At 44.7% G+C, this 24,587-nt stretch overlaps 1 protein-coding gene across 1 annotated transcript; it reads left to right on the top strand.

The window, feature by feature from the left end:
* Window positions 1-1,301: 1,301 nt before the first annotated feature.
* On the top strand, window positions 1,302-22,378 carry LOC120032252 (tetraspanin-8-like). Its single transcript, XM_038978257.1, has 8 exons — window positions 1,302-1,516; window positions 10,923-10,985; window positions 11,143-11,262; window positions 13,863-13,937; window positions 19,779-19,874; window positions 20,908-21,030; window positions 21,520-21,603; window positions 21,987-22,378. The coding sequence occupies exons 1-8, from the start codon at window positions 1,460-1,462 to the stop codon at window positions 22,053-22,055; spliced, it is 687 nt and encodes a 228-aa protein (XP_038834185.1). The 5' UTR covers window positions 1,302-1,459; the 3' UTR covers window positions 22,056-22,378.
* The last annotated feature ends 2,209 nt before the right edge of the window (window positions 22,379-24,587 follow it).

Below are 24,587 nucleotides of genomic sequence, written 5' to 3'. Positions count from 1 at the left end.
ATGTAATTCATTGGCAGTAGGTACAGCTTGTGAGCCTTGATAATGTAGTTCATTGGCAGTAGGCGTAATTAGTTAATTGTACTCAGATGATAATTGTTACTGGCTGATTACACTGATGAACGAGCCAGCAGAGGACTTTGAGAGGTTGGCTGAATTCCAAACCGACCACTATCGCCTACTCCCTACTGCCTAGCCACTCCTGTAGATCTGAAATTATTGGAAAGGTGTAAGCAAAACGGTGAAAACTCAACCCATCCTATCATAAGGCAAGGTGAAGCAATTAACATATTATTGCCGTCACCTATCTGATCATTGACAAAAATCCAAGAGGGCCTAGGTCACGTGTCAAACTCATTCCACGGAGGGCTGCGTGTCTGTGGGTTTTCACTCCTCCCTTGTTCTTGATTGATGAATTAAGGTCACTAATTAGTAAGGAACTCTCCTCACCTGGTTGTCTAGGTCTTAATTGAAAGGAAAAACAAAAACCAGCAGACATGAGGATGGAATGACTTGGATACCCCTGGCCTAGGTACTAGAGGTTGATATGGAATTCATCCCTTTGCCAAATCAAGCCCTTACACCAGGACTTTCCAATCAATCTAATGAAGGAAAATAGACTATTGTTCTTCAGAAAGGCAGGAGATGAGGAGCATACAGAAAGCATCTTCAGGGCATGATCCAAACTATTTACCCAGGATATAGCTGGTGTCGTTGTAGTTTGCATAGTCTATGTTTTGGCGGTCAGTCTGCCACTGTTTCACCCTGTGCTCTGAGTAAATTGTGCCTATCAAGCGAGAGTCAGAACTGCTTGAACTAGTGTAACTTTATTTAACTACAAACAGAGGAGGATGTTTGCTCTGGGGTTTCACTGTTTAGAAGACTGAGGGTCAGGTTTTCAGAGGAGGGTGTTTGCTGTGGGGTCTTTATGTAGGAGACTGTTGGTGCCTGGACTGAGTAGTCAGTAACCACACCCACAGCTTTTAAATACGGGCTAGAGGGAGGGGACTGGTAGGAGACTGGAGCCTGGACTGGACTGAGTAGTCAGTAACCACACCCACAGCTTTTAAATACGGGCTAGAGGGAGGTGACTGGTAGGAGACTGTTGGAGCCTGGACTGGACTGAGTAGTCAGTAACCACACCCACAGCTTTTAAATACGGGCTAGAGGGAGGTGACTGGTAGGAGACTGTTGGAGCCTGGACTGGACTGAGTAGTCAGTAACCACACCCACAGCTTTTAAATACGGGCTAGAGGGAGGGGACTGGTAGGAGACTGTTGGAGCCTGGACTGGACTGAGTAGTCAGTAACCACACCCACAGCTTTTAAATACGGGCTTGTGAAAGAACCCTCTCACTCTCACACACGGGCAACACCATTGTGGGTCTGGAACAGAGGAATAGGGATTAACTTAACATTGGTCTGTCACATCACGTCTTTCCTGTCTGTTGGAAGGTTAGAAGATGGCTGTGAATAAGTGTATCAAGTACTTGCTCTTCCTCTTCAATCTACTGTTCTGGGTGAGTCCTATTAACCTACATGTTTTACTTTAACTATAGTGTCCTCGATTGGTTGATGTAGGTTTTTAATCGTGTGTGTGTGTGTGTGTTGTGTGTGTGTGTGTGTGTGTGTGTGTGTGTAGTTAGTGATCAACTAGTAGCCTAGTACACATAGTAATCCATTTAAAATCTGTTTACATGTCTGCTATGGAAATGAGATAACATTCAAATTTCTATGGAAACGATGTGTGAACATCACATGACTAACTTTCATTAAGCCTTGAAGCCATAACTCTGACCTCTCCCTCCTTCGTGTGGTTTCTGTTCCATAGAGCCACACTGGCTTTTTCCATCTTTCTAAAGACGTGATCAAATCAATGATAATTCCATCTCGCCACTCTCTCAGCCCGACCAGAGGGAGGTTACAGCCAGGTCATAGCAGGCTAACGTATCGATGCACTTCTCAGATCTAAACCTTTCAAAGAATAATAACAATCACTTTCTCATTGGTCTCTGTCCTGAGTTTTTACAAGTCGTTTTTTTTTTGGAAGACACGACATGGTGATTTGAATCTGTGTGTAGAAAAAAAACCTTATAGCCATTCACAACTTTCTCTGTATGATTTACAACTTCTAAAACTAGTCTCCCAAACATAGGACATAACATATTATTCCACTGTTGATGTGGAAAATACCACTAAGTCTAGTGCTTCCTGTTGATTATTATTTGACCATGCTGGTCATTTATGAACATTTGAACATCTTGGCCATGTTCTGTTATCTCCACCCGGCACAGCCAGAAGAGGACTGGCCACCCCTCAGAGCCTGGTTCCTCTCTAGGTTTCTTCCTAGGTTTTGGCCTTTCTAGGGAGTTTTTCCTAGCCACCGTGCTTCTACACCTGCATTGCTTGCTGTTTGGGGTTTTAGGCTGGGTTTCTGTACAGCACTTTGAGATATCAGCTGATGTAAGAAGGGCTTTATAAATACATTTGATTGGATTTATCTGTCCTTAGCCTGTTGCCAGGACTTGTCCTGAGTATTTGCGTCTGGTTTCTGCTTTGTGTAAGGTTTGGTAAACATAGTTCTAATTCTGTCTCCTCTCTGAAACATCCCCCCCCCCCCCCCCCCCCCCACCCAGGTATTTAGTGGAGCTCTATAATATTGGTTACATATAGAGCCTAAGCAATATGTCACAAGACTCCATCTAGGGGATCAGATGGAAGGCTGGAGCTACTCGAAGGAATATATAAAATATACAATTCTGTCGCTTTTTTATAGAGCTGTTCTACTATTGTTTCTCAGGAATGTCCTGTACATATCTATGTTCAGTAGCCTAGGGGCTGTGTCTAGATGGGGTAGTGTAAAGTGTATTAAAGTCATGTGTTCTTATTAGCTAAACACTTTTGTTACGGGGTGAAGAGGTGGGTACAGTACAGCACTGTAATGTAGATCGACAGGTTGGGGAGGTTCATCACTAATGTAATGTAGCATAACAGGTTGGAGAGTTGCAGCACTGTAGAGACTCGCAGGTTACAGCACTATGTACAGTTGAAGTCTGGAAGTTTACATACACTTAGTGTGGAGTCATTAAAACTCTATTTTTTCAACCACTTCACATCAACTGCTCCACACATTTGTGGTTAACAAACTATAGTTTTGGCAAGTTGGTTAGGACATCTACTTTGTGCATTTTGAGACATCCACAAGTCTGGTTCATCCTTGGGAGCAATTTCCAAATACCTGAAGGTACCACATTCATCTGTACAAACAATAGTACGCAAGTATAAACACCATGGGACCACGCAGCCATCATACCTCTCAGGAAGGAGACGCCTTCTGTCTCCTAGAGATGAACGTACTTTGGTGCGAAAAGTGCAAATCAATCCCAGAACAACAGCAAAGGACCTTGTGAAGATGCTGGAGGAAGCAGGTACAAAAGTATCTATATCCACAGTAAAACGAGTCCTATATCGACAACCTGAAATGCTGCTCAGCAAGGAAGAAGCCACTGCTCCAAAACCGCCATAAAAAAGCCAGATTACGGTTTGCAACTGCACATGGGGACAAAGATTGTACTTTTTGGAGAAATGTCCTCTGGTCTGATGAAACAAAAATAGAACTGTTTGACCATAATGACCATCGTTATGTTTGGAGGAAAAAGGGGGAGGCTTGTAAGACGAAGAACACCATCCCAACCATGAAGCACGGGGGTGGCAGCATCATGTTGTGGGGGTGCTTTGGTGCAGGAGGGACTGGTGCACTTCACAAAATAGATGGCATCATGAGGATGTAAAATTGTGGACATATTGAAGCAACAGCTCAAGACATCAGTCAGGAAGTTAAAGCTTGGTTGCAAATGGGTCTTCCAAATGGACAATGACCCCAAGCATACTTCTAAAGTTGTGGCAAAATTGTTTATGGACAACACAGTCAAGCTATTGGAGTGGCCATCACAAAGCCCTGACCTCAAGCCTACAGAAAATTTGTGGGCAGAACTGAAAAAGCGTGTGCGAGCAAGGAGGCCTACAAACCTGACTCGGTTACACCAGCTCTGTCAGGAGGAATGGGCCAAAATTCACCCAACTTATTGTGGGAAGCTTGTGGAAGGCTACCCGAAACGTTTGACCGAAGTTAAACAATTTAAAGGCAATACACTCCATTTAGTATTTGGTAGCATGTAAACTTCTGACCTACTGGGAATGTGATGAAATAAAAGCTGAAAAAAAATCAGTCTCTAATATTATTCTGACATTTCACATTCTTAAAATAAAGTGGGTGATCCTAAGACAATGATTAAATGTAAGGAATTGTGAAACTGAGTTTAAATGTATTTGGTTAAGATGTATGTAAACTTCTGACTTCAACTGTGTTTGCATTAGGGCCTGAGGACATGTTTCAGTCCCATATTAATCTGTTTGGCCCTGGTCTCATTAACTTATGAAACTGGTGGTAGGGGAGGACTGGGCTAGACTACTACCCCTGACCCTTAGTTGTTGGATAGAAGAAAATGGTGCAAGTGTCACTTAGTCACTGTTCTAAAATGTGCCAGTACTGCCCTAACTGGTTTTCTCACTCTCGGGTGACTGGGAAGGGGGAGAACCAATTCTACCTCTATTGACTCTGAAAGGTGTGTGTCTTCACGACGATAGCTTAACAAACCTTCTCAGTTCCCACAGTTAAAGCAGGGTCGTATTCATTAGTGCACTCCATAGCTAAACGTTTTGCTACATGACAAATACAAATGAATGTTTCTCATTGGACAAGCCTCTACCCCCTCCCTGATTCGGTCAGTTTTCTTCAGTTTTGTGTGTAATGAATGCAATCCAGATATCTGGCTAAATGTCACCAGGCACAGTAGTGTTTAGTGTGTGTTTTGAACTCCAACTTCTATATGACTGATGTAGGAAATGGTGGCAGAATTGAATTGTGTGAATTGCAGAAGCGTATTCTAAAATGGAACACTTGTACCGTTCTAAAATGGAACACTTGTACCGTTCTAGAATGGAAAGCCTTGTTGCTCAGTGTCCCTAGCGTTGCTCAGTGTCCCTAGCGTTGCTCAGTGTCCCTAGCGTAGCTCAGTGTCCCTAGCGTAGCAGTCACTAGTCATGTATCTAGACATACCTGTACTTTATGGTTTAGACTGGTGATATTCTCAGGCAGCCAATGTCGCCTCGCTGCAACAACTGATCGCTTGGCCTAGTACGTTTTGTTGTTGGTTTACAAACAAAGGGCATTCAGTCTGAGGTATAAGGTGTCACCTGCCCTTTGTGGACAGGTGCGATTACTATTAGGTGTCCCAAATGGAACCCTAGGATTCCCTATAGTGCACTACTGTTGACCAGAGGGGTATACTCCAAAGCAGGATCAATGAGTTAGCCTGCTAACTTTGAGAAATAACAGATTTTTCCCCCCTGGTTCATTTAACATTAAGCTAAACCTAGATGTGTGGATGAAGCAATTAGACCATGGGGATCTCTAATCAGATTCCATTTGGGATGATATTCAGGCCAGTTAGCTGGCTAACTCCTTGATCTTGATTTGACGCATACTCCTCTGGGCCAATGGGTAATCAGATAACATTTGGGACGATGTCAGGGCCAGAGAATGACCAGTCAATAGCAAGGATCTGCTCACAACCTATTCTTTGTCAAAGACTCGTATTTGCTGCCTGTCCAGTCTTGGCAAGGTGACCTGGTCTTCTTTATTTCAAGAATAAAACAAAAGCTTTGAGGTTGTTTTGTCTTGAGTTGCTTAGCAGCAATCTGATAGGAAAAGCATTAGGGGGAAATGATACCTGTCCTGCTTTCTATTTGTAATGTGGTTTATTTATACGTCCCTGAAATCTAATTCCTTTATCAGAGGGATGTAACTGTCCATTGCATTGCCCCAAGTTGTCTTACCAATCCACGTATTTGACCAGATGACCGTACCTAGGCTATAGTCTAATATATTAACCAGAGATGACTGTACCTCGGCTATAGTCTAATATATTAACCAGAGATGACTGTACCTCGGCTATAGTCTAATATATTAACCAGAGATGACTGTACCTAGGCTATAGTCTAATATATTAACCAGAGGTGACTGTACCTAGGCTATAGTCTAATATAGTAACCAGAGATGACTGTACCTAGGCTAGAGTCTAATATATTAACCAGAGATGACTGTACCTAGACTATAGTCTAATATATTAACCAGAGATGACCGTACCTAGGCTATAGTCTAATATAGTAACCAGAGATGACCGTACCTAGGCTATAGTGTAATATATTAACCAGATGACTGTACCTCGGCTATAGTCTAATATATTAACCAGAGATGACTGTACCTAGGCTATAGTCTAATATATTAACCAGATGACTGTACCTAGGCTATATGACTGTACCTAGGCTATAGTGTAATATATTAACCAGATGACTGTACCTAGGCTATAGTCTAATATATTAGCCAGAGATGACTGTACCTAGGCTATAGTCTAATATATTAGCCAGAGATGACCGTACCTTGGCTATAGTCTAATATATTAACCAGATGACTGTACCTAGGCTATAGTCTAATATATTAACCAGAGATGACTGTACCTAGACTATAGTCTAATATATTAACCAGAGATGACTGTACCTAGACTATAGTCTAATATATTAACCAGATGACTGTACCTAGGCTATAGTGTAATATATTAACCAGAGATGACTGTACCTAGGCTATAGTCTAATATATTAACCAGAGATGACTGTACCTAGGCTATAGTCTAATATATTAACCAGAGATGACTGTACCTAGGCTAGAGTCTAATATATTAACCAGAGATGACTGTACCTAGGCTATAGTCTAATATATTAACCAGATGACTGTACCTAGGCTAGAGTCTAATATATTAACCAGAGATGACTGTACCTAGGCTAGAGTCTAATATATTAACCAGAGATGACTGTACCTAGGCTAGAGTCTAATATATTAACCAGAGATGACTGTACCTAGGCTATAGTCTAATATATTAACCAGAGATGACTGTACCTCGGCTATAGTCTAATATATTAACCAGAGATGACTGTACCTCGGCTATAGTCTAATATATTAACCAGAGATGACTGAACCTAGGCTATAGTCTAATATATTAACCAGAGATGACCGTACCTAGGCTATAGTCTAATATATTAACCAGAGATGACTGTACATAGGCTTAGTCTAATATATTAACCAGAGATGACTGTACCTCGGCTATAGTCTAATATATTAACCAGAGATGACCGTACCTAGGCTATAGTCTAATATATTAACCAGAGATGACTGTACCTAGGCTATAGTCTAATATATTAACCAGAGATGACTGTACCTCGGCTAGAGTCTAATATATTAACCAGATGACTGTACCTTGGCTATAGTCTAATATATTAACCAGAGATGACTGTACCTAGGCTAGAGTCTAATATATTAACCAGAGATGACTGTACCTAGGCTATAGTCTAATATATTAACCAGAGATGACTGTACCTCGGCTAGAGTCTAATATATTAACCAGATGACTGTACCTTGGCTATAGTCTAATATATTAACCAGAGATGACTGTACCTAGGCTAGAGTCTAATATATTAACCAGAGATGACTGTACCTCGGCTAGAGTCTAATATATTAACCAGAGATGACTGAACCTAGGCTATAGTCTAATATATTAACCAGAGATGACTGTACCTAGGCTATAGTCTAATATATTAACCAGAGATGACTGTACCTAGGCTATAGTCTAATATATTAACCAGAGATGACTGTACCTAGGCTATAGTCTAATATATTAACCAGAGATGACTGTACCTAGGCTATAGTCTAATATATTAACCAGAGATGACTGTACCTCGGCTAGAGTCTAATATATTAACCAGAGATGACTGTACCTAGGCTATAGTCTAATATATTAACCAGAGATGACTGTACCTCGGCTAGAGTCTAATATATTAACCAGATGACTGTACCTCGGCTAGAGTCTAATATATTAACCAGATGACTGTACCTAGGCTATAGTGTAATATATTAACCAGAGATGACCGTACCTAGGCTATGGTCTAATATATTAACCAGAGATGACTGTACCTCGGCTAGAGTCTAATATATTAACCAGAGATGACTGTACCTAGGCTATAGTGTAATATATTAACCAGAGATGACCGTACCTAGGCTATAGTCTAATATATTAACCAGAGATGACCGTACCTCGGCTAGAGTCTAATATATTAACCAGAGATGACTGTACCTAGGCTAGAGTCTAATATATTAACCAGAGATGACTGTACCTCGGCTAGAGTCTAATATATTAACCAGAGATGACTGTACCTCGGCTAGAGTCTAATATATTAACCAGAGATGACTGTACCTAGGCTAGAGTCTAATATATTAACCAGAGATGACTGTACCTAGGCTAGAGTCTAATATATTAACCAGAGATGACTGTACCTAGGCTAGAGTCTAATATATTAACCAGAGATGACTGTACCTAGGCTATAGTCTAATATATTAACCAGAGATGACTGTACCTCGGCTATAGTCTAATATATTAACCAGAGATGACTGTACCTCGGCTATAGTCTAATATATTAACCAGAGATGACTGTACCTCGGCTATAGTCTAATATATTAACCAGAGATGACTGTACCTCGGCTATAGTCTAATATATTAACCAGAGATGACTGTACCTCGGCTATAGTCTAATATATTAACCAGAGATGACTGTACCTCGGCTATAGTCTAATATATTAACCAGAGATGACTGTACCTCGGCTATAGTCTAATATATTAACCAGATGACTGTACCTCGGCTATAGTCTAATATATTAACCAGATGACTGTACCTCGGCTATAGTCTAATATATTAACCAGATGACTGTACCTCGGCTATAGTCTAATATATTAACCAGATGACTGTACCTCGGCTATAGTCTAATATATTAACCAGATGACTGTACCTCGGCTATAGTCTAATATATTAACCAGAGATGACTGTACCTAGGCTATAGTCTAATATATTAACCAGAGATGACTGTACCTAGGCTATAGTCTAATATATTAACCAGAGATGACTGTACCTAGGCTATAGTCTAATATATTAACCAGAGATGACTGTACCTAGGCTATAGTCTAATATATTAACCAGAGATGACTGTACCTAGGCTATAGTCTAATATATTAACCAGAGATGACTGTACCTCGGCTATAGTCTAATATATTAACCAGAGATGACTGTACCTCGGCTATAGTCTAATATATTAACCAGATGACTGTACCTCGGCTATAGTCTAATATATTAACCAGATGACTGTACCTCGGCTATAGTCTAATATATTAACCAGAGATGACTGTACCTAGGCTATAGTCTAATATATTAACCAGAGATGACTGTACCTAGGCTATAGTCTAATATATTAACCAGAGATGACTGTACCTAGGCTATAGTCTAATATATTAACCAGAGATGACTGTACCTAGGCTATAGTCTAATATATTAACCAGAGATGACTGTACCTAGGCTATAGTCTAATATATTAACCAGAGATGACTGTACCTAGGCTATAGTCTAATATATTAACCAGAGATGACTGTACCTAGGCTATAGTCTAATATATTAACCAGAGATGACTGTACCTAGGCTATAGTCTAATATATTAACCAGATGACTGTACCTAGGCTATAGTCTAATATATTAACCAGAGATGACTGTACCTAGGCTATAGTCTAATATATTAACCAGAGATGACTGTACCTAGGCTATAGTGTAATATATTAACCAGAGATGACTGTACCTAGGCTATAGTCTAATATATTAACCAGAGATGACTGTACCTCGGCTATAGTCTAATATATTAACCAGAGATGACTGCTATAGTGTAATGTATTGACAGTGCGTAGAAGCTCATTTTAAAGCGTCCCTGGCTTAAGAACAAAAGTTGTCATTGTTTGCTGACATTACACTTTACAAAAGCTCTCTTGTCGAAGACTATACCCCAGTGTTTACTTTGGAAACAGTCCTCATTGCTTTTAGCTTAAGTGCTGTGAGGTTTTCTGGTTCCTGTGTTTGAGTCACTGGACGCACGGGTGTGGCATGACGAGATGCAAGTCAGGATGTCACAACTTTTACTGCATTGGCATGCCACTCCAGGCCACAAGGGGGGGCTGTGTGGATATGGGGACTCATATTTGGAGTTAATCTCAATCAGAATCTTAAAAAAAAAAAAAAAAAAAAATCTTGAAGGATATCTTTCAACTTTTTGAAAGCCAAAATAATTATCAAATTCATGGTCCAGTCATCGCAGAACGTCTTCAACATTAAAGAAAATGGTGTATACGTTGTGATCTCTCTCAATAATGAGCGATCATTCATATAGCCTTGACATGTAACCTGATGTCTACACGTCCACAGGCCCATACTGTGTGAGTATGAAATGCTTTCAAACAAATCATTCATCGATGGCTTTAAGTTACTGGAGTCGTTGGGTTGACCGGCAATAAAAAATAAAATCAAATATTCAATGTATGTAACCTGTCACTATCAGTTCTGAAACCACGGGAGAACCTCTATTTTCCTGGATTCCTCTCATCCTCTCCCCTATGGATTTAAGAGGAGAGGGTCTGAGGAATCAAGTTCACGCAATTGAGATTCTCCCGTGTGGTCTAGAGTCCACTGTTAACACAGGAAATATATTCTCATGTGGAGGCTGGATGATGCTGTATCTCCTCCATTGTGGTGGTTCAACTGTAGTTCCTCAGAGTTGCCTCCAGATGTAGATAGTGTGTTGTGATTCTTTTTAAATTAATCCACATTCATGTTGAGTTGATATGCAACAAGACCTGTTCATTGAATCCCAGTGACATTGAAATGCACAACTTTCTAAAGTTGATTCTAAATAAAACGCTAATTTCATCTCATTTTGTTTTCCAGATCAGTGGCTGCGTCATTCTTGGTGTGTCCATCTACCTCAAAGTGAGCAAGAATGGAAACGTGGTAAGGAAATGTCCAGTGTGACACTAAATGAATGCCAACGCCATCAAAAGCCGTCTTTACACAGTAAAAACAGCAACTTGAAACAAATGTATACAGTCATATCAACCTATTTAGCACATATCTACATGTAAAATGACTGTCTGTCCTCCTCCCTCAGATAATGGATGAGGCCGTGCCATTTGTAGACCTGCTGATAGCTGTTGGAGTCATCATCATGGTACTGGGCTTCCTGGGCTGCTGTGGAGCCATTAAGGAAAACCGCTGCATGCTCATTCTGGTGAGGGGAAACACACACTCCCTTACAATGGCCAACCCTCACATTTACATTGAAAATGCTACATTATTGTACACTGCATAGGATAATGCTGTCCCAATAGCCAACCCTCACATTTACATTGAAAATGCTACATGATTGTACATTGCATAGGATAATGCTGTCCCAATAGCCAACCCTCACATTTACATTGAAAATGCTACATTATTGTACACTGCATAGGATAATGCTGTCCCAATAGCCAACCCTCACATTTACATTGAAAATGCTACATTATTGTACACTGCATAGGATAATGCTGTCCCAATAGCCAAGTGGTTCTAACCAAACCAGTCTCTTCATATGCAGTGCATTCAGAAAGTATTCAGACTTCTTCCACATTTCATGTTAGTCTTATTCAAAAATAGATTAACTTTCCCCCCATCAATCTACACACAATACCGCATAATGACAAAGCAGAAACAGGTTTGATGTTTTTGTAAATGTATTTTTTTTTTTAAATAATCAGTGTTACATAAGTCTTCAGACCCTTTACGCAGTACCTTGTTGAAGCACCTTTGTCAGCGATTACAAACTTGAGTCTTGTTGGGTATGATGCGACAGGCTTAGCACACCTGTATTTGTGGAGTTTATTCCATTCTTCTCTGCAGATTCCCACAAGATCTGTCAGGTTGAATGGGGAGTGTCGCTGCACAGCTATTTTCAGGTCTCTCCAGAGATGTTTGATCGGGTTCAAGTCTGGGTTCTGGCTGGGCCACTCAAGGAAATTCAGAGACTTGTCCCAAAGCCACTCCTGCGTTGGATTGGCTGTGTGCTTAGTTGTCCTGTTGGAAGGTGAACCTTCGCCCCAGTCTGAGGTCCGGAGCTCTCTGGAGCAGGTTTTCATCAAGGATCTCTCTGTACTTTGCTCCATTCATCTTTCCCTCAATCCTGACTAGTCTTCCAGTCCCTGTGGCTGAAAAACATCCCCAAAGCATGATGCTGCCACCACCGCGCTTCACCGTAGGGATGGTGACAGATTTCCTGTAGATGTGACGCTTGGCATTCAGGGCAAACTGGTCAATCTTGGTTTCATCAGACAATTTTTCTCATGGTCTGAGTCCTTTAGGTGCCTTCCAGCAAACTGCAAGCGGGCTGTCGTGCCTTTTACTGAGGAGTGGCTTCCGTCCGGCCACCGTACCATAAAAGCCTGATTGGTGGAGTGCTGCAAAGATTGTCATTCTGGAAGGTTCTCCCATCTCCAGAGGAGCTCTGTCAGAGTGACCATCGGGTTCTTGGTCACCTCACTGACCAAGCCCCCTCCCCTATTGCGCAGTTTGGACGGGAGGCCAGCTCTAGGTTGAGTCTTGGTGGTTCCAAACATCTTCCATTTAAGAATGATGGACGCCACTGTTCAATGCCACAGAATATTTTTTGGATATCCTTCCCCGTATCTGTGCCTTGACACAATCCCGTATCGGTGCTATACGGACAATTCCTTCAACCTCATGGATTGGTTTTTGATCTGACATGCACAGTCAACCGTGGGACCTTGTATATACAGGTGGACATGATTTGGAAAGGAACAATCAATTAAATTTACCACAGGTGGTCTCCAATCAAGTTGTTGAAACATCTCAAGGATGATCAATGGAAACAAGATGCACCTGAGATCAATTTCGAGTCTCATAACAAAGGGTCTGAATACTTATGTAAATGAGATTTCAGTTTTTTTTAAATAAATTTGCAAAAAATTCTAAACCTGTTTTCGCTTTGTCGTTATGGGGTGTTGTATGTAGATGTAACAATGTGGAAAAAGTACCTACAATCATTTATTTAACCTTTTTATACATATCAGAGATGGCATTCGCTTTTGCAAGAGTGACAAGTATGAGATGGTTTCCCAGGTCACCCATTGAAAAAGTTTTTTTCCCAACTTTAAATCTGGATCAGAATGATCCAGAGTCTGTAATTGATCTGATCCTGGATAGCAAAAACAGACCATCTGGCAGTTTGAGCCATTTTTTTTTTGTCCCACTCCAGAAAATAATTGGATAGGATCATTCTGAACCAGATGCCAAAATATCAAGATCACAGAATCCAGATTTTCAGTGCTTTGAACTGGCCCACACCTCACCATCTATTGGACAGCTTGGGGTACTACTTCACTATTACAGGGATATAGAGATGAGTAAACTACATGAATGAAAATAAGTCAAATTTAAAATGGAGCCTGCAAATCCCTTAAGGTGATTTCAGAAAGTATACATTGGCGGGAGGGGGTGGATACTTTTGTAAGTGTGATTTCAATACATGTGCAAATGTCTAAAACATATATTTTTTTGCCATTATGCAGTATTGTGCATAAATAGAGGGGGGGTATGTTTAATCCATTTTGAATTCAGGCTGTAACACACATTTTTCGTTATCGAAAATAGCCTCATCACTAAATTTGAATCCTGATTTTAAAAGGTGATATTGGATTACCAAATCCTTATCTGAAGGATCAGAGTATCATTTCAGTTCTGTAAAAACCCAAATCAGATTAAAATGTTAGATATGTTAAATCCAGATAACTGTCCCCTTGCTTCAATGGAACTTCCTGGACAAATGTTTTGTTTCAGTTCTTCGTCGGGCTGCTCCTCATCTTCATCCTCCTGTTGATCGCCGGAATCCTGGGAGCTGTCGGAGAGAAGAAGGTAAGGAGGAAACCCTCACTGGTTGAATCAGCGTTTCCACATTTCAATGAAATTACGTTGAACTAACGTGAAATAGAAGTTGAATTGAATTCTGTGCTCAAAGGGATGTCTCACACACCCACTGTTAGTGAGGGGAAGGTAAGGAGGACTACATCACACACCCACTGTTAGTGAGGGGAAGGTCAGGAGGACGTCATCACACACCCACTGTTAGTGAGGGGAAGGTAAGGAGGACGTCATCACACACCCACTGTTAGTGAGGGGAAGGTCAGGAGGACGTCATCACACACCCACTGTTAGTGAGGGGAAGGTAAGGAGGACTACATCACACACCCACTGTTAGTGAGGGGAAGGTCAGGAAGACGTCATCACACACCCACTGTTAGTGAGGGGAAGGTCAGGAGGACGTCATCACACACCCACTGTTAGTGAGGGGAAGGTAAGGAGGACGTCATCACACACCCACTGTTAGTGAGGGGAAGGTAAGGAGGACTACACACACCCACTGTTAGTGAGGGGAAAGTCAGGAGGACGTCATCACACACCCACTGTTAGTGAGGGGAAGGTAAGGAGGACTACATCACACACCCACTGTTAGTGAGGGGAAGGTAAGGAGGACGTCATCACACACCCACTGTTAGTGAGGGGAAGGTCAGGAGGACTACATCACACACCCACTGTTAGTGAGGGGAAGGTCAGGAGGACTACATCACACACCCACTGTTAGTGAGGGGAAGGTCAGGAGGACGTCATCACACACCCACTGTTAGTGAGGGGAAGGTCAGGAGGATGTCATCACACACCCACTGTTAGTGAGGGGAAGGTAAGGAGGACGTCATCACACACCCACTGTTAGTGAGGGGAAGGTCAGGAGGACGTCATCACACACCCACTGTTAGTGAGGGGAAGGTAAGGAGGACTACATCACACACCCACTGTTAGTGAGGGGAAGGTCAGGAAGACTACATCACACACCCACTGTTAGTGAGGGGAAGGTCAGGAGGACGTCATCACACACCCACTGTTAGTGAGGGGAAGGTCAGGAGGACGTCATCACACACCCACTGTTAGTGAGGGGAAGGTCAGGAGGACGTCATCACACACCCACTGTTAGTGAGGGGAAGGTAAGGAGGACGTCATCACACACCCACTGTTAGTGAGGGGAAGGTAAGGAGGACTACACACACCCACTGTTAGTGAGGGGAAGGTAAGGAGGACTACATCACACACCCACTGTTAGTGAGGGGAAGGTAAGGAGGACGTCATCACACACCCACTGTTAGTGAGGGGAAGGTAAGGAGGACTACATCACACACCCACTGTTAGTGAGGGGAAGGTAAGGAGGACGTCATCACACACCCACTGTTAGTGAGGGGAAGGTCAGGAGGACGTCATCACACACCCACTGTTAGTGAGGGGAAGGTCAGGAGGACGTCATCACACCCACTGTTAGTGAGGGGAAGGTCAGGTGGACGTCATCACACACCCACTGTTAGTGAGGGGAAGGTCAGGAGGACGTCATCACACACCCACTGTTAGTGAGGGGAAGGTCAGGAGGACGTCATCACACACCCACTGTTAGTGAGGGGAAGGTCAGGAGGACGTCATCACACACCCACTGTTAGTGAGGGTAAGGCCAGGAGGACGTCATCACACACCCACTGTTAGTGAGGGGAAGGTCAGGAGGACGTCATCACACACCCACTGTTAGTGAGGGGAAGGTCAGGAGGACGTCATCACACACCCACTGTTAGTGAGGGGAAGGTCAGGAGGACTACATCACACACCCACTGTTAGTGAGGGGAAGGTCAGGAGGACGTCATCACACACCCACTGTTAGTGAGGGGAAGGTCAGGAGGACGTCATCACACACCCACTGTTAGTGAGGGGAAGGTCAGGAGGACTACATCACACACCCACTGTTAGTGAGGGGAAGGTCAGGAGGACGTCATCACACACCCACTGTTAGTGAGGGGAAGGTAAGGAGGACTACATCACACACCCACTGTTAGTGAGGGGAAGGTAAGGAGGACGTCATCACACACCCACTGTTAGTGAGGGGAAGGTAAGGAGGACGTCATCACACACCCACTGTTAGTGAGGGGAAGGTAAGGAGGACGTCATCACACACCCACTGTTAGTGAGGGGAAGGTAAGGAGGACGTCATCACACACCCACTGTTAGTGAGGGGAAGGTAAGGAGGACGTCATCACACACCCACTGTTAGTGAGGGGAAGGTAAGGAGGACGTCATCACACACCCACTGTTAGTGAGGGGAAGGTAAGGAGGACGTCATCACACACCCACTGTTAGTGAGGGGAAGGTCAGGAGGACTACATCACACACCCACTGTTAGTGAGGGGAAGGTAAGGAGGACGTCATCACACACCCACTGTTAGTGAAGGGAAGGTAAGGAGGACGTCATCACACACCCACTGTTAGTGAGGGGAAGGCCAGGAGGACGTCATCACACACCCACTGTTAGTGAGGGGAAGGTCAGGAGGACGTCATCACACACCCACTGTTAGTGAGGGGAAGGTCAGGAGGACTACATCACACACCCACTGTTAGTGAGGGGAAGGTCAGGAGGACTACATCACACACCCACTGTTAGTGAGGGGAAGGTCAGGAGGACGTCATCACACACCCACTGTTAGTGAGGGGAAGGTAAGGAGGACGTCATCACACACCCACTGTTAGTGAGGGGAAGGTCAGGAGGACGTCATCACACACCCACTGTTAGTGAGGGGAAGGTCAGGAGGACGTCATCACACACCCACTGTTAGTGAGGGGAAGGTAAGGAGGACGTCATCACACACCCACTGTTAGTGAGGGGAAGGTCAGGAGGACGTCATCACACACCCACTGTTAGTGAGGGGAAGGTCAGGAGGACGTCATCACACACCCACTGTTAGTGAGGGGAAGGTCAGGAGGACGTCATCACACACCCACTGTTAGTGAGGGGAAGGTCAGGAGGACTACATCACACACCCACTGTTAGTGAGGGGAAGGTCAGGAGGACGTCATCACACACCCACTGTTAGTGAGGGGAAGGTCAGGAGGACGTCATCACACACCCACTGTTAGTGAGGGGAAGGTTAGGAGGACTACATCACACACCCACTGTTAGTGAGGGGAAGGTCAGGAGGACGTCATCACACACCCACTGTTAGTGAGGGGAAGGTCAGGAGGACTACATCACACACCCACTGTTAGTGAGGGGAAGGTCAGGAGGACGTCATCACACACCCACTGTTAGTGAGGGGAAGGTCAGGAGGACGTCATCACACCCACTGTTAGTGAGGGGAAGGTTAGGAGGACTACATCACACACCCACTGTTAGTGAGGGGAAGGTCAGGAGGACGTCATCACACACCCACTGTTAGTGAGGGGAAGGTCAGGAGGACTACATCACACACCCACTGTTAGTGAGGGGAAGGTCAGGAGGACTACATCACACACCCACTGTTAGTGAGGGGAAGGTAAGGAGGACTACATCACACACCCACTGTTAGTGAGGGGAAGGTCAGGAGGACGTCATCACACCCACTGTTAGTGAGGGGAAGGTAAGGAGGACGTCATCACACACCCACTGTTAGTGAGGGGAAGGTCAGGAGGACGTCATCACACACCCACTGTTAGTGAGGGGAAGGTCAGGAGGACTACATCACACACCCACTGTTAGTGAGGGGAAGGTCAGGAGGACGTCATCACACACCCACTGTTAGTGAGGGGAAGGTCAGGAGGACGTCATCACACCCACTGTTAGTGAGGGGAAGGTCAGGAGGACTACATCACACACCCACTGTTAGTGAGGGGAAGGTAAGGAGGACGTCATCACACTGTTAGTGAGGGGAAGGTCAGGTGGACGTCATCACACTGTTAGTGCGAGGAAGGTCAGGAGGACGTCATCACACACCCACTGTTAGTGAGGGGAAGGTCAGGAGGACGTCATCACACTGTTAGTGAGGGGAAGGTCAGGAGGACTACATCACACCCACTGTTAGTGAGGGGAAGGTCAGGAGGACTTCATCACACTGTTAGTGAGGGGAAGGTCAGGTGGACGTCATCACACTGTTAGTGAGGGGAAGGTCAGGAGGACGTCATCACACTGTTAGTGAGGGGAAGGTCAGGAGGACGTCATCACACTGTTAGTGAGGGGAAGGTCAGGAGGACGTCATCACACACCCACTGTTAGTGAGGGGAAGGTCAGGAGGACGTCATCACACACCCACTGTTAGTGAGGGGAAGGTCAGGAGGACGTCATCACACACCCACTGTTAGTGAGGGGAAGGTCAGGAGGACTACATCACACACCCACTGTTAGTGAGGGGAAGGTCAGGAGGACGTCATCACACACCCACTGTTAGTGAGGGGAAGGTTAGGAGGACTACATCACACACCCACTGTTAGTGAGGGGAAGGTCAGGAGGACGTCATCACACACCCACTGTTAGTGAGGGGAAGGTCAGGAGGACTACATCACACACCCACTGTTAGTGAGGGGAAGGTAAGGAGGACTACATCACACACCCACTGTTAGTGAGGGGAAGGTCAGGAGGACGTCATCACACCCACTGTTAGTGAGGGGAAGGTAAGGAGGACGTCATCACACACCCACTGTTAGTGAGGGGAAGGTCAGGAGGACTACATCACACACCCACTGTTAGTGAGGGGAAGGTAAGGAGGACGTCATCACACTGTTAGTGAGGGGAAGGTCAGGTGGACGTCATCACACTGTTAGTGAGGGGAAGGTCAGGAGGACGTCATCACACACCCACTGTTAGTGAGGGGAAGGTCAGGAGGACGTCATCACACTGTTAGTGAGGGGAAGGTCAGGAGGACTACATCACACCCACTGTTAGTGAGGGGAAGGTCAGGAGGACTTCATCACACTGTTAGTGAGGGGAAGGTCAGGTGGACGTCATCACACTGTTAGTGAGGGGAAGGTCAGGAGGACGTCATCACACTGTTAGTGAGGGGAAGGTCAGGAGGACGTCATCACACTGTTAGTGAGGGGAAGGTCAGGAGGACGTCATCACACTGTTAGTGAGGGGAAGGTCAGGAGGACGTCATCACGCTGTTAGTGAGGGGAAGGTCAGGAGGACGTCATCACACACCCACTGTTAGTGAGGGGAAGGTCAGGAGGACGTCATCACACACCCACTGTTAGTGAGGGGAAGGTCAGGAGGACTACATCACACACCCACTGTTAGTGAGGGGAAGGTCAGGAGGACTACATCACACACCCACTGTTAGTGAGGGGAAGGTCAGGAGGACTACATCACACACCCACTGTTAGTGAGGGGAAGGTCAGGATGACTACATCACACACCCACTGTTAGTGAGGGGAAGGTCAGGAGGACTACATCACACACCCACTGTTAGTGAGGGGAAGGTCAGGAGGACTACATCACACACCCACTGTTAGTGAGGGGAAGGTAAGGAGGACTACATCACACACCCACTGTTAGTGAGGGGAAGGTAAGGAGGACTACATCACACACCCACTGTTAGTGAGGTGCGCTCAGATCGTTACATTTTATTCAGGAGACGCTCTTCTACAGAGTGACTTACAGGTGCAATTAGGGTGCCTTGCGCAAAGGAACAGCGGCAGTTTGTCCCGTTATTCGGCTCGGAGTCTAACCTTCGACCTCTCGGTTACTGGCCCGAAACTCTTAACCGCTACTGTACCTGTTGGGACAATTGAATTCCTACCATTTTAAGTTCCTCGTATACCGTCGGTACCTTGACACTTCTTGAATGTGTTAATAAAACATGGTTTCCACACCTGTTTTCATGTCTTTGTGTGTCTCCCCTACTGTTCAATGGCCTCTTCCAGTCTCAGGTGTGGGTGAAGGAGAGTCTGGCGAAGCTGCTACCACTGAAGGACCAGAAGCCTGAAATTCAAATGGACCTGCAGAAACTGGAAGTGGAGGTACCATAGAGAATGATAGATTGTCTTTCTACATGTCCAATGATGGTGTCTGAACACACGGGCAACGCCGTTGAGGTACTCGCTGTCCTGAAGTAGTACACTTCATCACAAGTTAAATGATCTCTCCTGATGACCAAGTTGGACTTGACTCCAACAGGGCCATCAGGAGGGATCAGCCAATGAAGTTGAAATCCCTCCCACAATTCAAAACACCTCAATGGCACTACCCATGATAACACAGGCTATTGGCCTCGAGTTTTTTTTATTTTTTTTATCCATTTCTATGGGAGTTTTTTTAAACCTTTATTTAACTAGGCCAGTCAGTTAAGAACACATTCTTATTTACAATGACGGCCTAGGAGCAGTGGGTTAACTGCCTTGTTCAGGAGCAGAACAACAGATTTTTTTACCTTGTCAGCTCGGAGTCGATCTAGCAACCTTTCAGTTGCTGGCCCAACACTCTAACCACTAGGCTACCTGCTCTAACCACTAGGCTACCTGCTCTAACCACTAGGCTACCTGCTCTAACCACTAGGCTACCTGCTCTAACCACTAGGTTACCTGCTCTAACCACTAGGCTACCTGCTCTAACCACTAGGCTACCTGCCGCCCCCAAAAAGTGGTGGTTTCACAGGTCCCAAGATGAATCACCTGGACATAGGATGCGCCACAAATTGTACACATTCCCTGTAGTGAACTACTTTTGAGCAGGACCCATAGGGCTTTGGTCCAAAGTAGTGCACTACAAAGGGAATGAGGTGCAATTTGGGACGCAGAGATTGATGGTCCTGTCTTGAATGTATGAATAATTATTAGTTTAATTAGTTGGTACAGATTAATTGTTCTAATCGGCTACGAATGTTATTGGATCATTTTGTCGACTAACTGAATAACTTTTTTTTTAAATGTTAAATGGGCTGCTACCTAAACAGATTATAGTGAAATATTTTGCAACGGGAAAATGACAGTGTGCCTTTACTGAACACAACCCCTTGTGTTGGTGAGACGGAGGACTGACTCCTTTGTTTTTCAGGCAAAGTGCTGTGGACTGATCAACGGACCCTCTGACTGGGGCTCCTCTGTCCCCAGCTCTTGTGACTGCGTTGACACCGCTCAGGTGTGCCAAAGTGCAGGCGGACGCAAAGTGTACTCAACGGTAAGCAGAGAATCACATATTATTAATAAAATACTATTTAGGAAACTCAAGGATGGTGGCTTTACTTGGTATAAAGGAATCATCAATAAACAAACATTACATTAACGCTGCACTACATTACCATTACACTACCATACGTTACCATTACCGCTACATTACCATTACGCTGCACTACCATGCGTTACCATTACGCTGCACTGCCATGTGTTACCATTACGCTGCACTGCCATGTGTTACCATTGCGCTACACTACTATACGTTACCATTGCATTACCATACGTTACCACTACACTACACTGCTATACATTACCACTACACTACTATAAACATAACCTGTACAGGGAACTGATCTACAGTCACATGAAACCATAGACTCTATGGCATAGAGGGTTCCAGGATGATGCAACCGTGAACCGCAAAGTAGCGTCTTCGTACAATTACCTTGACCTGGTGTTCACTAGTGTTGACTGTTCGCTTTGTCCTCTGCAGCCTTGTGTCAAGTTTATGACTTCCTTCATGGAGAAGAACGCAATCATCGCCCTGGGGATTGCATTTGGTATCGCAGTCTTGATGGTAAGAATCCAGAAGTCCAATCTCTATAACAAAAGCCTCTATTAATACATTATATTATGCACTGTACTGGTCATAGAAATGGAATACATGTGTATTGTTCTAGTCAGTGTTCAGTACTGGTCTGTTTCATCTTCACTAACTCTTTATGGCTGTCGTCATTGCCAATTCACTCTGTCACTGTTCAATACTTAATGTATCCTGGTCCCAGATCTGTTGGCACCTTCTTGGCAACGCCGATGGCAGTTTGTCATTGCCAATTAACAACCTGCTGGCAAGACTGTACAAATGGATCTGGAACCAGGCTAGACACCACAAACTGATGTGGGAACCGGGCTATAGCCTGGTAGTTAATGGGTTGTGACGTACCTTTTTTTGTGTTTCAGCTCTTTGGAATGGCCTTCGCCATGACCCTGTACTGCCAGATTGGAAAGAGGGACGCCAACACTACCTAATACAGCAACACGTGATACACTTGATCTAAGGTTGTGGTCAAGTTGAATTGGAAGTCATCAATTCAGGAAGTCAACAGAAACAAAAAAAAACGGAATCTATTTTCAATGATTTCTCAAACTGAAAAGCAGAAGTTATTTATTACAAGTTTTTACATTAGAATTTTCATACAATGCTCTTCCTCAATTGACTGACTTCGATTCACATTGACACCAATCCTGTCTTGATCAACAGCTGGCTTTGACATATCCCATACAGCATGCATCATGTATTTGTTACTGAACGTTGGGGTTCAAATCCAGTCAATTCAGGAAGTACACTGAAATTCCAGTTCTCTTCAATGAGGAACATTTGGAATGCAATTAGGTTTTGCTTTGTGAATTGACTGGACTGGAAATGGACTGGACTCCCAACCTGCTGAACATCACTATGGACCACAATGCATCATGTGTTTGTTGATCTTATACCTGCACCAAATGATGCTCTGATTTGGATCTCAGCTCTTTGTTAAATTCTGGCAGTTTCTTCACTTGTGAAGTTGATTGATCCGTTCCTCATTGAACATGAATTTCTTTTTTTTAAAGGATCTCTATTTTCATTATCTACTGCTCTGTTTCTCTCACTGAAGGAAGGGGGCTTCGCTGTCCATACACTGAACTTTGTATTCTTCATGCTAAAATGTTTAAAATAAATTCCCATTTTATTGCTATCATCTCGTAGATATTAAAGTCTGACGGTAATATTGATCACGCTGTGTATATACATTTACCTGTTATATATTTGAGTTGTATAATGATTGCAGTACATGTCAGAATGTCTTCTGTTCAAGGCCTGTGTCCAATGGCTGTTCCCCTTTTTGAGGCACATCACAAATAAAGAAGTAGTAATTCACTTGGTTCCCCTCATTTGCTTCCCCGCCTCCAGCCCGCCTCTTCAGAGAACAACTCTGACTCATTAAGAAATCCAGTCCCATATTCATAAAGCCTCAGAGTAGGAGGGCTGATCTAGGTTCAGTTATGTAATAGATCAGATTACATGGACGGTGGGGGAAGATCTGATCCTAGGTCAGATTACATGGACGGTGGGGGGAGATCTGATCCTAGGTCAGATTACATGGACGGTGGGGGGAGATCTGATCCTAGGTCAGATTACATGGACCTTAGTATTCTATGTTTTCTGTATTTTGGTCAGGTCAGGGATTGACGAGGGTGGGTATGATTGTTCTGTATTGTCTAGGGTTTTTGTATGTCTTGGGGTGTTTGTAAGTCTAGGCATATCTAGGTCTATGGTGGCCTGAATTTGTTCCCAATCAGAGGCAGCTGTTTATCGTTGTCTCTGATTGGGGATCCTATTTAGGTTGCCATTTCCCAGTTTGGTTTGTGGGTTATTGTCTATATGTAGTTGCATGTCAGCACTTGTTATAATATAGTTTCACGGTCGTTTTGTTTAGTGTTTATTCGTTAATTTAAAAAGTATGTATTTATATCACGCTGCGCCTTGGTCTCCTCACTACGACGAATGTGACAGAATAACCCACCAAACCAGGACCAAGCAGCGTGAAAAGGAGGAACAGTGCTTAATGGGGAAATGGACCTGCGAGGAGATATTAGATGGAGCAGGACCCTGGACACACCTGGGGGAGTATCGCCGTCCTAAGGAGGAGTTCGAGGCAGAAAAAGCGGAACGGCGATACTACGAGGAAAAATACCGGAGAATAGAGGAATGACAACGATATGAAGGTACACGGCTAGCAGGGAAGCCCGAGAGGCAGCCCCAAAAATTTTTGGGGGGGGGCACACGAGATTGGCTGAGTCAGGTAGGAGACCTGAGCCAACTCCCCGTGCTTACCGTGGGGAGCGTGTAACTGGTCAGGCACCGTGTTGTGCAGAGATGCGCACGGTGTCTCCAGTTCGCATTCTTAGCCCGGTGCGCTCTATTCCAGCTCCTCGCATTTGCCGGGCTAGAATGGGCATCCAGCCAGGACATATTGAGCCAGCTCTATGTTCTGGATCTCCAATGCGCCTCCAGGGTCCAGTACGCCCTGTTCCTGCTCCTCGCACTCGCCCTGAGGTGCGTGTCCTCAGCCCGGTACCACCAGTTCCGGCACCACGCACCAGACCTACAGTGCGCCTCGGCAGTCCGGGGCGTCCGGCGACGGTACCCAGTCCGGGACGACGGGCCCGGAGCGTCCGGCGATGATCCACGGGTCTGTGCTACAAGAGCGGACTCAGTGTAAAGAAGGGGGGCGGCGTCCAGAACCAGAGCCGCCACCGTGGGTAGATGCCCACCCGGACTCTCCCCTAATAGTTCAATGTTTGCGGTCGGGAGTCCGCAGCTTTGGAGGGGGGGTACTGTCACGCCCTGACCTAGGTGAGCATTTGCATGTTTTTCACTGAAGAAGGAATTGGTTGGAATGTTGAAGTTTCCCCTAGGTACAGGTCTAGGATCAGCTCCCCCTCCCCCAATCCTAACCTTAACCATTAGTGGGGAAAACGCTAAACTGACCCAGGATTAGTGTCTAGAGGTCATTTCCC

The sequence above is a fragment of the Salvelinus namaycush genome, chromosome 38, assembly GCF_016432855.1.
Source record: "Salvelinus namaycush isolate Seneca chromosome 38, SaNama_1.0, whole genome shotgun sequence".
In the NCBI taxonomy this organism is placed as follows: domain Eukaryota; kingdom Metazoa; phylum Chordata; class Actinopteri; order Salmoniformes; family Salmonidae; genus Salvelinus; species Salvelinus namaycush.
The sequence above is the reverse complement of the archived record's forward strand: the minus strand, read 5'-3'. Positions and strand labels throughout refer to the sequence as shown.

Bases quoted from the DNA above. Each gene is read 5' to 3' on its own strand.
- LOC120032252 (XM_038978257.1), top strand. From the start codon at position 1,460: ATGGCTGTGAATAAGTGTATCAAGTACTTGCTCTTCCTCTTCAATCTA. The intron at 1,517-10,922 runs GTGAGTCCTATT...TTTGTTTTCCAG, and splicing joins TCTTCAATCTACTGTTCTGG to ATCAGTGGCTGCGTCATTCT. The intron at 19,875-20,907 runs GTACCATAGAGA...TTTGTTTTTCAG, and splicing joins TGCAGAAACTGGAAGTGGAG to GCAAAGTGCTGTGGACTGAT.